General features: G+C 35.7%; 3 protein-coding genes across 3 annotated transcripts in view; 1 reads left to right on the top strand and 2 right to left on the bottom strand.

Moving 5' to 3' along the window:
- LOC112055356 (T-box transcription factor TBX1-like) overlaps positions 1 to 2,883 on the top strand; it is a 36,473-nt gene extending 33,590 nt beyond the window's left edge. Inside the window, exon 9 of the mRNA XM_024095431.2 lies at positions 291 to 2,883. Coding sequence (XP_023951199.1) covers positions 291 to 348 — 58 coding nt within the window. The 3' untranslated portion in view covers positions 349 to 2,883. The remainder of the gene's footprint in view (positions 1 to 290) is intronic.
- A 2-nt stretch (positions 2,884 to 2,885) lies between these two features.
- LOC112055350 (uncharacterized) lies at positions 2,886 to 4,288 on the bottom strand. The gene is made up of 2 exons (XM_024095425.2): positions 4,250 to 4,288; positions 2,886 to 4,166 (listed from the first exon to the last, which is right to left on the bottom strand). The coding sequence occupies exons 1-2, from the start codon at positions 4,286 to 4,288 to the stop codon at positions 3,015 to 3,017; spliced, it is 1,191 nt and encodes a 396-aa protein (XP_023951193.2). The 3' UTR covers positions 2,886 to 3,014.
- A 4,464-nt stretch (positions 4,289 to 8,752) lies between these two features.
- On the bottom strand, positions 8,753 to 15,679 carry LOC112055349 (uncharacterized). The gene is made up of 10 exons (XM_024095424.2): positions 15,598 to 15,679; positions 14,869 to 15,011; positions 14,273 to 14,411; positions 13,693 to 13,874; positions 13,202 to 13,338; positions 12,255 to 12,416; positions 11,718 to 11,908; positions 10,528 to 10,742; positions 9,432 to 9,635; positions 8,753 to 9,055 (listed from the first exon to the last, which is right to left on the bottom strand). Exons 1-10 carry the CDS (start codon positions 15,677 to 15,679, stop codon positions 8,753 to 8,755), a joined length of 1,758 nt encoding a protein of 585 aa, XP_023951192.2.
- Between the last annotated feature and the right edge of the window lie 900 nt (positions 15,680 to 16,579).

Below are 16,579 nucleotides of genomic sequence, written 5' to 3'. Positions count from 1 at the left end.
ATTTCTTAAGAAATTATATATCACGTGTCTCAATCGGTGAAGGAAAACATCGTGAGGAAACCTGCATACCAGAGAATTATCTTAATTCTCTGCGTGTGTGAAGTCTGCCAATCCGCATTGGGCCAGCGTGGTGGACTATTGGCCTAACTCCTCTCATTCTGAGAGGAGACTCGAGCTCAGCAGTGAGCCGAATATGGGTTGATGACGTACGTACACTGATTTAATTAAGTTCTGTAAATAGGTACATTAAAAAACGCATATACCTAATGACCATTAACTGTTTTTCGCAGATACCAACCACACACCGGACACAACAGCGCGTACACTGCCTATTACGCGCACAGATAATACCATGAAGTGGAGACACAGTAGTATAATGTGATATCGTAGATTGTAAACATAACTACCGAAAAACAGCCTTAGTGTAGGTTCACAAATATTAATTCACTAGCTGACGCTTCGCGGTCATAACCGCATAGTTCCCGTTATAGAGAGATTCATCATCATCATCATCATATCACGTCCACTGCAGGACATAGGCTTTTTGTAGAGACTTCCAAACATCACGATACTGAGCCACCTGCATCCAGCGAATGCCTGAGATTCGCTTGATGTCGTCAGTCCACCTGGTGGGGGGTCTACCAACACTGCGCTTAGTGTGGGGTCGCCATTTCAACACCTTGGGACTCCATCCATCGGCTCTTCGATCTATGTGCCCCGCCCATTGCCACTTCAGCTAGATAGATAAAGAGATTATGGGGATAAAATATAGCTCATGACCCTCACAAATAACGTGGTTTTCTAGTGGTAAAAGAATTTTTCAAATCGATTTAGTAGGTCCAGACATTACCCCCTACATCACTTCAAAGTTTACCCTTACTATTAGTATAGATGACATAGACAGGCTTTTGACACAGCCGCCAACTTGCGTTTTCTACGATCATCATCATCAAGGAGCTACGAGTAATTTCTGCACTCAGCGCAATTAACCCCTGACGCAAAAACGAGTGTTATAAGTTTTATGTTTGTCTACATGCTCTTGTAACTCTGTAATGGATGAACCGATTTTCATTCAGTTACTTTTATTTTAAAGGCACCTTATCCGGGAGTGTTTTAGGCTGTTTTATGAAAAAAGATTCACTTTAATAGTTATGGAAGTTGGAAGAGGGGATGAATATACGATAGTAAGCGAATATATATGAGTTGAATATCAAATGAAAGGATTTGATTTGGTTTGACGGGTAAAGCGGGTAGTAAGCTTACTGTATTCAGCGAACATATCCGAGTGGAAATCTTATGAAATAATGATTTTTATTATTGAAATAAAATAAACTAGTAAATCTGTGATTCAATTCGCATATTGCAACATAATTTTGTATAAATCTGTGAAATATGACGGTAGTTGTAGGAAGTATCGGAAAAAGTCAAGCCGCCTAGGAAGCAGGGCCTCCATAACATCGAAGACGTTGCCTAATCCTTTCGAGATTAACAAAACAATATATGATGGGATATTTCTCATTTATAGTTCTACAAATAAAGTTCGTAATAAATCTATTTATTAAGGATAGCTTACTATACCAATTCTGTCTTCTAAATTGATTGAGCTTATGGATGAAGTCGCGGGCGTCCGCTATTTAAGAATACAATTGAGTGTGACACTTTGTATTCTGTGGTGTGACATTTTAAAGAGGAATACGTGATAGAGTGCGCGCACGATAAGTTTGCGCGTGGCCAAAATCAGAACTAATCAAGTTCCGCCATCTTGTTGTCTATCTCTAGACGGGGAAAAGAGACCACTGAAGATGGCAACATAAAGTACGCCGCCAATCGCAAGCAGACTTACCTTGCACGCACTCTACCAGTCACATACTCGCACACAGCTGTATCTCTATGTATTAGTGTATTAGTGTATTATTGAGTAATCGAATTGGCATTCTGTAAAATGACATGATACAATGAGATCGAATCAATTTCATTTTTTTTTATTTGTAATTTTGCACCATTTTGTTTATACACTGGAAGTTACCGTAATTATGTATTACCTTTTGTATATGTAACTTAGTTGTTAGTCTTAGGATTAAATATTGCCTTAATTAGGTACCTATGTGAATGAAAATCAAAGACGCCATTTTATCAGAGACGTGTCTATCTAAAATATTGCTATGTTTAAGTATTTATTTATATAGGTACAGCCAAAAGAAACTTAAAATAAGTGCCTTGTTATGATTTAAGTTAAAAAAAATATCTAGATAATATTATAATAGATTATAGTGACCACTACCTATGAAGTTCATAAATAATATTGTCTTATTATATATATATGTTGTAATTTTGTATCTACACAGTAAATATACAAATAAGCTTAAAACTGATTTCAAATAGATTTTATTTTCAGCTATATGCATATTTTAAATAGCACAAAAGACATTATATTTTGCCACCACGCATTATATGAGAATGCAATGAAGAAATCGTATATTATTAACATGTATTTATCGTCCTAATTCATTCAAGTAATGTAGTTTCATTTAAAAAATCTGTTTAACTTTTTTTTATTTTAGTTGTAGTAATTTATCTCTCATTTATTTACACATTTTCTTTTTATTTTAATAATTTAGTTATCATAAATACTATACTAAATTCACTTGATTTAGATAAACGTCTACCAACTATCTTTGTAGAAATATGATACGAAGTATTAAGTATAGTTATTTATAGTCGATTTTCTTTATCTTACAAGAATATTTCTATACAGTCTAAGTATTAAATAATTATTACCGAGACGAGTGTCTACCAGTCAATATCAAGTAAGTGCCAAAATGTAACCAAATAGAAATGTTGTAGATACAATTTAATATTTCTTTAAATAAAATAAAGTGTAAAGTATACAAGACTTTTATTCCAATAACAACACAACATAAGATATCAATGAAAACAATTATGCACATTTTAGGTTGTACTTGTGATTATTATTCACATATTTATAATAATAACTTAAAAATACTTTATTGCAATTACATTAGCAAAAAGTAGTATTGCATTTGTTGAGGTAAGCTATCAATCTGGGGTGATCTAAAATGAGCTTTCTCGGATATCGTATAACTCATAACGTGGTTTACGGTGGACACGTCGGGTGCTTCTTCATGATTGATGAACACTTTGGAAGAAACTGTCTCCTCATATTCTTCCGCTACCAGTTCCGGTTCAGGCTGCTCTGGTTCATCATTAGAAATGATTATAGTTGCGGTTGGTTCCATAGAACAGTAATCTTGAATAGGATAATTAGAAACCAAATCATAAAAGTTTGGTCGCTGACTCACAGGAGCATTGTAAACCTGAGGCGGTGCAGGTATTTGTGATTCAACAGTACAGTAGTCGTAGTAGTTATGATGGGATACAGCTGGATAATCGTCGCTGTAATTTTCTTTGAGAATTTTGAAATCTAAAACATGATCACTTGAATTTTGTTGATTGTTACTATTTTGTTCAATATCAGTTAAACATTCAGTGGATTCTTTCGAGATGTTTTCAAATGCATTTATATTGTCAGCGGATTCTTGGTCAGTAACATTTTTCAAGACGATAGCATCTTTAAGTATTGCTGTCATTTCTTCCGCTTGTTCGTTTGCTGCCAAAGCGAGATCGGAAAGTGTTTCTGGATCTGGAGAAAAACTGATTCCATATTTGTCGGCAATTTCTTGAGCAGTCATCATTTTTTCAATAGCTATATTCTGATATTCATTGTTAGACTTGATATGTCTCAATAATCTCATGACTAATTGGGAACTGTCCATTGGTGTTTCAGCAGATCGTTTTTTTCTCAGCTTATTGTCAGTTTCTTCTTTACCGGTACTGGACATCGCGTATTCTAAAAGTTTCACCATTTCAGTTTGGATAGAGTTTGAAATTTGGTTTGCCATTTCTTTTATATCTTCAAGCTGGTCTTCCGGTGATTTATCTGAGAATGCGGCTTGAGCCATTAAAGCCGCGGACGATGTTGGAAATATGGCGCTACTTGATCCGATAAACGTGTTCATCCAATCTTCGGGTGCTGCCTCGAATTCTGTTGCAGTGCAATTTTCGATATCTGATTGGCTATCGCGAAGGTATTCAAGGGATTCATTTTTTACACCGTCTTCATCTATAATTGGTTCTGCTAAAGTATTCTGTGGATAAATTTAACAATAGTTAAAAAGCTGAATTTTTAATATAAAAATAGTAATTTTTTGAATATAAAACGTATTATTACCTGGACTAATAATGCTAAAAATATGTACAGAGCTGCCATGTTTGATTGTATTCAATACCGAAAATGTAACACATTTTATATATCATCATTGAGTAATTGTTTTAATGAGTAATACCTCTTTGTGATGGAACATAATTTCACAAAGAGATAATAAATGATCGTAATATACAATTGTGTAATTGATTATTAGGTAAATGTTATTATTTAAGGAATATAATCGTAATTTGTGTGCTCTGATAACATAAATAAAGGTATCGAAACGTGAGCTAAAGTTCTGCAATTACTGACTTATATCACCTTAGATATTTCGATTGTAATATTATAAAACGTTCACGCACATAATACATGAACTATTTAGATATCTTTAATGATTAATGAATGCAAATATTTAATTCGTTATATTAGCCCAAAACTAGTTTGCCTATAGCGATCACTACGAGTATTTGCACCCTATTGGTTACATTATTAAAGGCAGGTTATTAAGCTGTAGGACTCTTATCAAGGTTATTGAGTGTAGTGATTTTGCATGTCACCACCTCAAACAATATTTATGCATACTGTACAAACAAAAATGTACTAACAGAATATTAATAATTAGTAAAGAATACCTAAGACGTGATTTTGTGAGCCGTTATAGCCCAGTGGATATGACCTCTGCCTCCGATTCCGGAGGATGTGGGTTCGAATCCGGTTCGGGGCATGCACCTCCAACTTTTCAGTTGTGTGCATTTTAAGAAATTAAATATCACGTGTCTCAATGGGTGAAGGAAAACATCGTGAGGAAACCTGCATACCAGAGAATTATTTTATTTCTCTGCGTGTGTGAAGTCTGCCAATCCGCATTGGGCCAGCGTGGTAGACTATTGGCCGTACCCCTCTCATTCTGAGAGGATACTCGAGCTCAGCAGTGAGCCGAATATGGGTTGATGACGACGACCTAAGACGTGTAATGTAGTGCAAACAATAGAGTTGAAGAAGAATAATACGTATGTTTTTTTTAATGAATGAGACATTAGCATACTATAGGTAGATTGATTGCGCATTCCTGCGTTTGATTCCAAGCTCGGGTTACTTAAGATTTTATATTTTTTAAATTGCCTTAGTACTGGTCTGGTAGCAACTTTAAATTACTACCTACCGGCAAAGACGTATCAAAGATTTAGCGTATATCACAAGCTCTACAACGAAGGAGATATAAACAACAAGGTAAGGTAAGGCAAGGTAATAAAAACAACAACAATACATTTTTTTAAAGTTTATTTAATATTTATGCATACATCTAAAATAAATTAATTTTATAATTGTCTAAGTCCAGTTACACTTCAAATTTAGAACATAAGATCATGCGTAGTAAGGTGGTGGAAATGAATAAGGGGTTGGTGGAGGTGGGTAAGCTTGGGGTGGTGGTGGATATGGGGGGAACGAGGGGACAGGAGGATACGAGGGTACTTTGGGATACGCAGGGTATTCAGGATAAGGATAGGGCGGTGGATACGGCATAGGTTGAGGAGGATATGGTAGTGACTGAGGAGGGTACAGAGTAGGAGAATACTGCGGTGTTACATAGTGTGGGTGAGGATATTGTTCAAAATAATTCATCCAAGGAGAAGGAGCATCTATCGACCCAGGGAACGCAAAATCAAATGGTTGAGCTATGTCTTTCTGAGGGTAGTATAGATTTTTAAATGGTTTTAAACTAGGCTCTATTGGTGGTGGAATAAATGTTGCGGGAGGTGGTGATACGTATACTACTTGTGCAGGTATGGAGTAAGGAGAATATGGGTAGAATGTGTTGAATGGAACGGCTGGAGATTGGCTAGAAGCTGCTGCTGCAGAAGATGAACTAGATGGGGCGGGCGGCGTCGCATTACTTTCTGGTTTTGCTGCTGTAATAAAATTAATATTTTTATTCTCATACAAAGCTTCAAATATTTAAATATCTATACTAATATTATAAAGCTGAAGAGTTTGTTTGTTTGATTGAACGCGCTAATCTCAAGAATTACTGGTCCGATTTAAAAAATTCTTTCAGTGTTAGATAGCTCATTTATCGAGGAAGGCTATAGGCTATACGTTATCCTCGTATTTCTACAAGAACGGGAACCACGCAGGTGAAACCCGCGCGGCGTCGGCTAATGAAATGCATTGGCTGCCTTTAAAATACCATACAATAAAAGCCAAAGCTTATAAATAATGAAGATCTTATTTGAATAGGATTAGTCGCGGCATACAAACATACATAACATACTATGGGGCTTTTACAGGGAGTATTTCCCATATCATTTCTTTACCAAAAATTAATTAAAAATGGTTAAAGAACATGTTGTGTTCTAAAAGAGTAAATGATATTTCTTTTGTAAATAGTTCTTAAAATGTGTCCCTTATCTTTATAAATATAACGTAACCAAACTTTAAAATGCAAGGATAGATAGAGGCAATTAAAATTTGAATTACTTTGTATAAAAACATAAAAAGTTTTTATTTTTTATATTAGTTAAGCAGTTCGGCTCCTATAAGTGGAGTCGTCAACACCTTGAAGCTATGGGAAATACACTCTAGCACCCTGTATACTCGATTTATATAGGAGTAAATACCGTGTCACTGTTCGCATTTTTTTTAAAACAGTTTGTGGTGACTCTACCAAAAAAGAAGGCAAATTTTCCAAAAATAGCCGGCACGTGGGCCTTAAATTATTCAATTAAATTTATCTATTACGTTTAGACAGCAATTAATTAATTGCCTTGATTATATTTCAGTGTCAGCATAAAGTTCTGTACGTTTAGCAAATTTCAATTCTGTTTACTTACGTGTGTAAAGCGAGCTTAGCATCTGATTCATACGTTCAGTAAGTGATGCTAGCTAAAACAAAAATATAAATTTATAGATAACAGGAAAATATAGGCCTACTTACAACAGTAGATGCATATTGGCTGATATATAATCAGCCTAATAGTTACAATAAGGCTGTTTTCAATATTTCGTTATGAGAGACCTTTCTCTTTTATATATCTAGATGTACATAGACATTATAAACATACTAAGTTATCTATGTAAACTTCATCTAAATCCGTTCAGATGTTTTTGCGTGATTAAAAAACGAACATTTCACATGAATAATATTGGTAGAAATACCTTACCTGTGTTTTATGTAACTCATGACAAGAGGGCGTTGCATAACTGTTATTGATTGCACAAATTAATATAATTAGAAACGCAAGCATTTTTCCAAGTTCACTAGTGCGCGATCTTGAATATACTTCACTAAACTATTTCAATTTGGTTTATTCATACTTATATTTAAATAGGATAAAATTTCTGTAAATTTTCGTACGTGGTTATCATCAGCCAGTGATTAAAGATTCGATAAGCTTTTCTTTGATAAATGGAGGCTGCGTGAGATTACTAATTATTAGATAACACATAGTCATATTTAGATAGATTGTTTTCATGATAAAAGAAAATAGCTGCCATGAATGACGAAATCATTAAAGTGATGAAACAGTGATGATCTATGGATACGAGACTTCGTCGTTAACTATGGTCCTCATAATAATAATCGTTTATTTAAAGCAACAAGGACTTAATCATACATAGAAAGAAAGAAAAACATGTTAATAATAAAAGGTACATTTAATATTATTGAAGCTGGTACATTTAATATTACGCCATCTACGTAACATTCGACATGCTACTCGCTGAGCCCCTCGATCAGATCATTAATATACCTACAGGTTAAAAATGGAGGGCGAGCTCAAACCTCCCTGCCTCACCCCGCATTCCAGCCTGAATGATTCCGACATTACGCCAGCCCACCTGACATTATTTACCTGGTTCCCATACCAGTACTTGAAGATATTAATAAGTTCTTCAGGTATATTGGATTTTCTTATCTTCTTCCATAATATACCATATATACATACGATACCAGATCGAATGCCTTGGATAGGTCAAGGAAGCAAGCAAGCAAGCAATAGGAAGGCTCAGGTAATGATGATGATGATGATGATGATGATGATGATCAAGATGATAGGTACTCGTAAATATAAATCTAATAACTATTTTATTCTGTATTTATTGATAATTAATTCTACTACAAAGCAACATTCTTGGAGAATCTAATTATGCACAAAGAAAATCCTTCTTAGTTATATCAGTGATGTAAGTTATTGAGTTATATAACCCGAGCCCTTCAACTAGACACCTGGCTACCGGACACATTACACAAACAAAGTACAAACATTATTCGAGCCAGGTGTCTAGTTAATTCGCATGAGCTGTATAATAACAGGTCTCCGTATACCTAATAAGTTCCCAATTATTTCTAGTGACATGAAAGATGTTAGTGCTTGTGCTAAAGTTTTCCTCTTAATTGCTTATAAAACTATTCTGGATACTATATTGTTTGGTACTTGTTTCTGATCTTCTATTCAGCAATTAAGATTTCAATATTCCTACTAAAATGTTAGACGTTTCTGCTCCTGCTAAAGTTTTCTTCTATAGATTCTAATAATTATATCTAGATTTCGATAGTATTATGGTATTTCTTGTTTTCCATTTAGCAATTAGGATCTCAATCCCCAGTAACATTAAAGAAGTTACTGCTCCTGCTAAAGTCAGCAACAGGACCGGTGCTATGTCGTCTATGGTCACTCTTTCAGCGAGCAGAGCCGCTCGACACGGGGGCGGCTTCAGGCGCAGTCGGGTCACCCAACGGTCCGCCAAACCTATCTCATGTAGCCAAGCTCCTGCTATTCTGAAGGTTGATGTCCATTGACCATTTTTTGTTGCCGTTACCCAGGTTAGAACCTAAAAGTAAAGATATTTTTAAGAATAAAAACAATTTTTTTCTCTTATCGTATTAAAAGTGACATCCAGCACTGTAGTGGGTATACGTAAAAATAAAGGATTGACTAAATAAAGGATTTACAATATTAAGAATATTTCGATGTAAAAATAGGTAAGTACCTAACTTAATAATAACCACATAAACATTTTAAAAATATTTTTGTAAAAAAAATATAAATTAAAACGAATGTAATAAACAAGCAAACTCTGCAGTTTAAACTCTGAAATTAGATCTGCAGTTTGAAGATCTGATTCGGATTATTCATGTCGATAACAAAAAACAAAAACCATTGGTAATATGATAAAGGAATATTTTTTAATGGCAATGAGACTTCACCTCTGGAATAGTATCAATATACTGCAGCTTGCAGATCTGATCATCAGAGAAGCTCCTCAGATGGGGATACAGCTGGTTGAACTCCGTATGGTAGGCCGTCTGACCTGCTCGCAACATCCTCACTCCATCAAGGATTTCCTTATAAAAATTCGATGTCTTTTTCTTCTTTTTAAGATATTCCAAGTCATCCCAGTTTGTTTTTACCTACAAAATATTACTCAATTGTTGATTGGTTAAGGACCAGTTTTAATACTTTTGGATAAGTGTCGGACAATATATTCACAAGATTTGTCTTTATCACCTATTTATATTTAAAAGCTAAAGGTCACTAAATATGGAAAACTGCTTGACGTAAAAATATGAAGGCAGGGAGGTAGTATAAAGTTTGTAGACGTCCGCTAAGATTTTGCAACTGGTCAGAATTAAGAAGGTATTTAAATGTCCACTAGTTTGATATAAAGAAAGAAAGTGACAAAATTCATGTTTAGACTATCTGCTATTTATCTTAAATCGTGAAACCAGCCCTTGAACTTTTTTGGTACTGTAATAATTGTCGAACAAAACAGATGGGCGACATGGCAAGTGGAAAATCATCGCCTTAAAATGCGATCGCCTTAAATCGCCTTAAAAAGAGAAACACTGAAATATTGGCGTGTCTGTAAGCCAAAGCCTAAAGCTAGGCCAAAGGTATGCCTATAATTATACCGGTATCCATGCTTTTCTAACCGGAACAAAAGTTTGCGTGGCTGCAATACTTCACCGGAAGAATTCTACCTCAGAGTACTCTCTTTATTAGTGCACTATACAAGAGTCTTTTAGGTCTTAACTTTTTCTCCTTCTCCTAAAACTATGATTAAGGTGTCATTCGATTCAGAATCGCACGTAGATTTTGAGATATAAGTAAAAAACCAAACACCTATTTTTATTTTTAGTAAATTGTTTATAACGTTTACAATTTTTGCGAGCGGCACTTTAATTTTTTCAAAAACTATTTACATGCGATTCCGAATAGAATGACCTCAACCATAGTTTAAGGAGAAGAAGAGTATACTATTGCATTATACAAACGGTACTATATTAGTGAGGCGAGTCATACATCGAACATCAGGTATCTAATGTAGTCGTAGTCTTCCGAAGCGATGGAGTACTTCGAGTCTCCCAAAGCTCGCAGAGAGTCAGGTCCGCCTCTACCGGTGCTCATGAGGGCTGATACGATGGCAGAAGTATAGTAGGCGTGTATGAGCATCGCCGATATTGACAATACTAAGAAGGACCAACGTCCCGAGACCCCTTCTGGTACTGCGCTGGCATCTGTTGAAATATAAAAAAATATTAAAGACAATTTTATTATCAAAACATTGTCAACAAGGAACCCTTATAGTTTTGCCATTTCCTTATGTCGATCTGTCCGCGGTCAAACTTAGAGACTATTTGTAATAGAACGTTAATCATATCGATAAAAATAAAAAAGCATTTTCTTTAGAATAGAGCAATAAGAGAAAACTGTGGTACAAAAGAAAAAGTAGCGATTAAAATCGAGAAAAATATGCATAGATGGTTCGGTAACGTCTTAAGAAAATGAAAGTAATTACGTAAAGCATACTAAAAAAGCAAAAGCGATTTTTAAGGTAAGGGTGCATAGAAATATTGGAAAGGGGTAGCCAAGGCCAACGTTCCTGGAACAAATTCAGACAATTGCCAACAAAGGCCAGTACAAGCCGATGAACTTGTTTGATTATATTGATGAGAATGGAAACATCAAGGAAGACATGCAAGGAACGTAGCAAGTGGAAGGACGTGGTCTCTGCATACAGGGTACGCTTTTTCTTATCATTATCATCATATCACATATCGATCCGGAACCACCTGCACCCAGCGAATCCCTGCGACTCGCTTGATTGATTGGTTCGTCAGAACTGGTGAGGGATCGACCAACACTGCGCTTTCTTTTTTTTTTTTTGTTTTTGTTTAGTTAAGTCCATCAGTGATCAGTCAGTCGACTGTAAACTGATTTTTTGATAGAAGAGGATGCTTTTAGGTTGGAGGTCGCTACATTAAGCGCCTCTTCGTGTTATGGTCATACATTGGTTGGTCCACCACACACTCTTCCACGGTGGATCGCTTTAGCCTTTTCGTCTTACCAGGCGTTATTAGCAATTTGGCAAGACTGTTTGTGTGCTCTAGTAGTCTGCTTGTGCTGCTTGACTGCGCTTTCTAATACGGGGTCCACTCCATTTGGTTTTTCTATTCGATATTAACTCATACTGATTAATACTAATCGTTTACCTTGCTGCAAATACGTAGCGAGAGCAGCGATGTAAGCCCCTTCCTTTTCCACCGGGTGCTTAGCCGTGGCTCGTTGTGCCAGGGCCAGGATGATGAAGAGGCCCAGCGTGCACCACCACACGCTGATGGTGAAAGGCTTCATGAACATGTTGCTGCTGCTCTCGCGTTCGGCGAGATATGTGAATCCAACGCTACCAAAATAATGATATCGAAACACATATTAATCTACGTCTACAGGTCAAAACGAATTTATACTAATATTAAAAAGATGAAGAGTTCGTTTGTTTGTTTGAACATGATAATCTCAGAAACTACTGACCCGATTTGAAAAATAGTCCATTATTCGCATTTATCTATATTATGAAATGAAATTGCCGTACGCAAAGTTTTTTTTGATAAATTAATGATTTCATTGTTAAAGTAGAATTATTAAGTTTTTTTAGTTTAGGGCCTGGGTCGGGGATGGGCATTCCCTTTTGTTTTGTTTTTAAACAGTGCACATCGAGTATGGCTTTAGTATAGTATTGAACTATTTACTTAAAAGGCCATATAGGCATAGGATAGTCCAGTTTGTGTAATCTCTCTGGCATCATCCGGATCGCTCCACCGCCGAGGTCTGAGGTGCCGTAGCGCAGTTTCAGCACCATGCTGCTGTTGTTCACTTCTGTCCCCCACAGCAGTGTGGGGACTATTACTTCACTGCAATGCAAATATCTATTATTAAAATTCCAACTGCAACTTTTCAGTTGTGTGCATTATAAGAAATTAAATATCACGTGTCTCAAACGGTGAAGGAAAAACATCGTGAGGAAACCTGCATACCAGAGAATTTTCATAATTCGCTGCGTGTGTGAAGTCTGCCACTCCGCATTGGGCCAGCGTGGTGGACTATTGGCCTAACTCTCTCTTTCTGAGAGGAGACTCGAGCTCAGCAGTGAGCTGAATATGGGTTGATAATGATTGTTAAAATACAATAATGAATATATAATGATTTATTTATTTTGCTATCCTCCGCGAAAAACCGACGAACCCATGCGACAATGTCACCCAGGTCCGACAAAATGCTCTCTACGTATCCTCAGGAGATGTTGACTCTACAAAGTGCAATACGTAGATTGAGGTTTGTCGGACCTGGATGACGTTGTCGCATGGGTTCATGGGAAAATAAATAAATCATTATATATTCATGATGAACTTTCGAAAAGTAACGCCTGTTTCTATCCAATATTTAAAATACAATAATGTTAACTTAGGTTAATCTAAATTATATCTTTCAATAGCTCTCCAGTAATGTTTGAAATGCCTTTTGTAATATCAAGATTTAAGACTTGAGCACCTTTTTTTTGAGAGACTTTTTTGCGTGAAGTTATCTGTTGATGTGCCCATATAACAAAACTATAGACTGATGGTATTGATCTGTTTTTAGCTTATATTTAAGCTTATCTTCTAATTTCTGTACACAAAAAGATATTAAAAAGTCTCACGAAGCATTCAGCCATTCAATCATAAGTGCAGAGCTTATATAGCCGCTGCGAACGCCTAGTTCACGGTGAGACATCTTCATGTCCAGCAGGTACTCTTTGAGGGTTCCGTTATACCATCCTTCTGCATACGTACCCATCTGGAAAGGAAAAAGAAAGCAAGGAAAAGATGTTCAAAACTTCAGATTGGGTTTTCATATAATAACAAAAAGCTATCATATTTTAGATAAGTTTTGTAACAGTTAGTTTTAGTTCAGTTTTAGGCATATTTCCTAAAGAGACTCGCTTTATATTAATGCTAATACATAGAGGAAAAGTTTGTAAGTTTTTAGGGGTAATATCTAGATCTACTGAACCGATTTTGAAAACTATTTTACCAACAGAAAGCCACGTAATTTGCCAGTGTCAGTATTTTATTCCCGTATTGCCACAGGAAGGGAAACTGCGCGGGTGAAATTGTGAACTACAAACTTTGCAAATTAATTTTTAAATACCGGAGTAGCGATCCGTATAGGATGTTGTTCTAAATTTTGTCGCCTTAAAATTTTGTTGCGGTCATATACAATTTTCAAGCCACTGCCAATAGTCCAAATAGCCCACGGATGCAGGGAAACGCCTTCATTTGGGTGGATGTACACGTCATCTATGAATACTGTATTTGTAGAGGGAGATATTCCTTGGATCGGTTCTGCAATATGAGTAAAATGTTTAGTACCTAATTAAATGATCTAAAACATTTAGATGCCTAGAATATTATATCTAGGACAAACTGAGAAAATCTGGAACAGGCGACATAATATATTTTATTTTCTTCTTTTCAGTCGGCACAGTCTTGTCAGAGTAGACAACAATTTGAATTTTTTGCCAAGCGTCAATAGTTCAAAGTGAAGGAGCCGACTCAACATCGAGGGTTCCTAACACTGATTAGGGAAAGGGATGTTTATATTTAAATTAAATGGTTAAGGGATATATAAAAAATCGGCAATTATTAAAAATAAAATATCTACTCGAACTTAGCTCGAGGAGCATCGAGGAAATTTTTGTCTTTGCTTATAGGTTTCGCCAATTACTTACCGCTATAGTGTTCGGATTTATCCCATTTTTGTTTGATTAATAGGACATCGGCGTCATAGCGAACAGTGTTGAAGATATCCGGCAAAATCTCACCAACTACCACCCATTTGAACCAGCTACTAAAGTAATTGGGTTTCACCTACAGAAGAATACGTTATAAATATTTTGTCCTAAAATAATAAACGTAAAACGTCCGCATGTGTTATTATAATTTGTTTCACATTATCATCATCATCATCAACAACCCTTATTCACTGCTGAGCACGAGTCTCCTCTCTTAATGAGAGGAGTTAGGCTACTAGTTCACCATGCTGGCTCAATGCGGATTAGCAGACATCACACACGTAAAGAATAAAGAAAATTCTCAGTAATGCAGGTTTCCTAATGATGTTGATACTGAAATTCCTAATGATATAGTTGGAGGTGTATGTCCCTGACTGGATTCGAACCTACGCCCTCCGAATCGAAGGCAGAGGTTATATGCACTGGGTTAACACGGTCACCATTTACAATGAGCTAATCATGTATTTTATATAAAAACAAATATATAAACTTAAATTGATAGAAATTGATTAGAAAGATATTTCTTTGAAAACCTTGTGGAATAAATCGTTCGCCGATGGAATATACAGCACTCCCTGAAGTTTGTGCAGGTGCGCTAGCTGCAAAACTTCAGGATCGCACGAGAAAGTGACAATCATCTCATGCTTGAAGAACAATCGAGATAGTAGAACTTGGTCTGTCAATAAAATAAACAAATTTTGTTAAATATACTTAATTATTATCGCAAGAAAGTTGTGTTTTCTCAAATGCTTATAATAGAGATGATGACTAGGTTTGAATATATTGATTTTTACGATACATTCTTGCTTAAATAAGGTCAATGTTAACTAATTTATACATGAAAAGCAAATGACTGGATATTTGCATAATAAATAAGATTATAAAATTTCAAAACCTATTAAAAATCATAATTAGATGAAAATTCATACAGTTTTAGCTTCCTTACACTAAATGTGACATTTTTCAATAGATAAACTATAAATATAAAAAAATTGTATTGGGCATTTTTCAGTGATCCGTGGCAGCGCCGAAAATCCTTTAAATCCCTGTAACTCCGAAAGTAATAATCGGAGCAGGGATTTAAAGAAATGATACCCTGTTACTTTTACTATTAGCATAGGTACTCCTAATTTCTTTGTAATTTAAAAAAAACTGTCATCCTCCCTGTTATTTACACGACACTAAAACCCAATCAAATTTTGCGTTATCCTGTTGTTTAGCGTAAGCTTGTATAAGTGGATCATTTATGTAAAGTTTCTTACCATGCGAAGGCCAACATGCTAAAACTATAATACTAGTAACTAATTTATGTTTGAATAACTCAACAACTGTTTGAACTAACATGATTTATACAAATCACAAACATATCTACGCGAGGAAATTTATATAAAGCACACAGTTATTAGGAATGCATCAAATAATTTATTGTTACAGCTTTAAATGTCCTCAAATTACTTAGTAAGCGTAATATGAAGACAAAAGGCAATTTCAAATTGCATTTTACATGAGGTGCATCCGTATGACATTCCAAATGACTACCTGCTACGTAATGATAGGGAAATTAAGGTAAGTAATTTTGTGGGATATCTAAAGTAGATAGATTTAATAATAAAAGTCATAATTTTAGAATTGATTTTATTATTTAGAAATATAATTACACTGTCTAGTGGGTTTAGACTAGACTGTGGTGTTCGCCAAGGTGGCTTAACCTCCCCGGATCTCTTCAATGTGTACATAAACGATCTGATAGGAGAGCTCAGAAGCACTAAGATTGGTTGCCATCTCGAAAACGTTTGTGTAAACAATCTTAGCTATGCAGACGACATGGTGCTTCTGAGTCCTTCAATCAGAGGGCTAAGAAAACTCCTTTCAATCTGCGGTCGTTATGCTAACGACCATGGGTTGAAATACAATGTTCTTAAATCTGAAATGATGGTCTTTAGATCTGGAAGAGGTCCGGAGAGAGTGCCTCAGGTTTATTTGAATGGTTCTGCAGTTCGGGAAGTGAAGCAATTTAAATATTTGGGTCATGTCCTCACGGGTGATCTTGAGGATGACTTAGACATAGAAAGAGAGAGAAGGGCGCTTTCGGTTCGGTGCAACATGCTCGCTCGTAGATTTTCCAAATGTAGTGTGGACGTGAAATTAACGCTATTTCGTGCATATTGCCAATGTTTTTATACATGTCAACTATGGACGAAATACAAAAGATCATCCATGAGCACCATTAGGGTGCAATATAAT

This window comes from Bicyclus anynana, chromosome 8, assembly GCF_947172395.1.
Source record: "Bicyclus anynana chromosome 8, ilBicAnyn1.1, whole genome shotgun sequence".
Classification (NCBI taxonomy): Eukaryota; Metazoa; Arthropoda; class Insecta; order Lepidoptera; family Nymphalidae; genus Bicyclus; species Bicyclus anynana.
The sequence above is the reverse complement of the archived record's forward strand: the minus strand, read 5'-3'. Positions and strand labels throughout refer to the sequence as shown.

Coding starts and splice junctions, on each gene's coding strand:
- LOC112055350 (XM_024095425.2), bottom strand. CDS start 4,288: ATGGCAGCTCTGTACATATTTTTAGCATTATTAGTCCAG. Junction 4,167..4,249: donor TTTTAGCATTATTAGTCCAG/GTAATAATACGT, acceptor ATTTATCCACAG/AATACTTTAGCAGAACCAAT.
- LOC112055349 (XM_024095424.2), bottom strand. CDS start 15,679: ATGTTAGTTCAAACAGTTGTTGAGTTATTCAAACATAAATTAGTTACT. Junction 10,743..11,717: donor CGCTACGTATTTGCAGCAAG/GTAAACGATTAG, acceptor ATATTTCAACAG/ATGCCAGCGCAGTACCAGAA. Junction 9,636..10,527: donor TTAGATACCTGATGTTCGAT/GTATGACTCGCC, acceptor AATATTTTGTAG/GTAAAAACAAACTGGGATGA.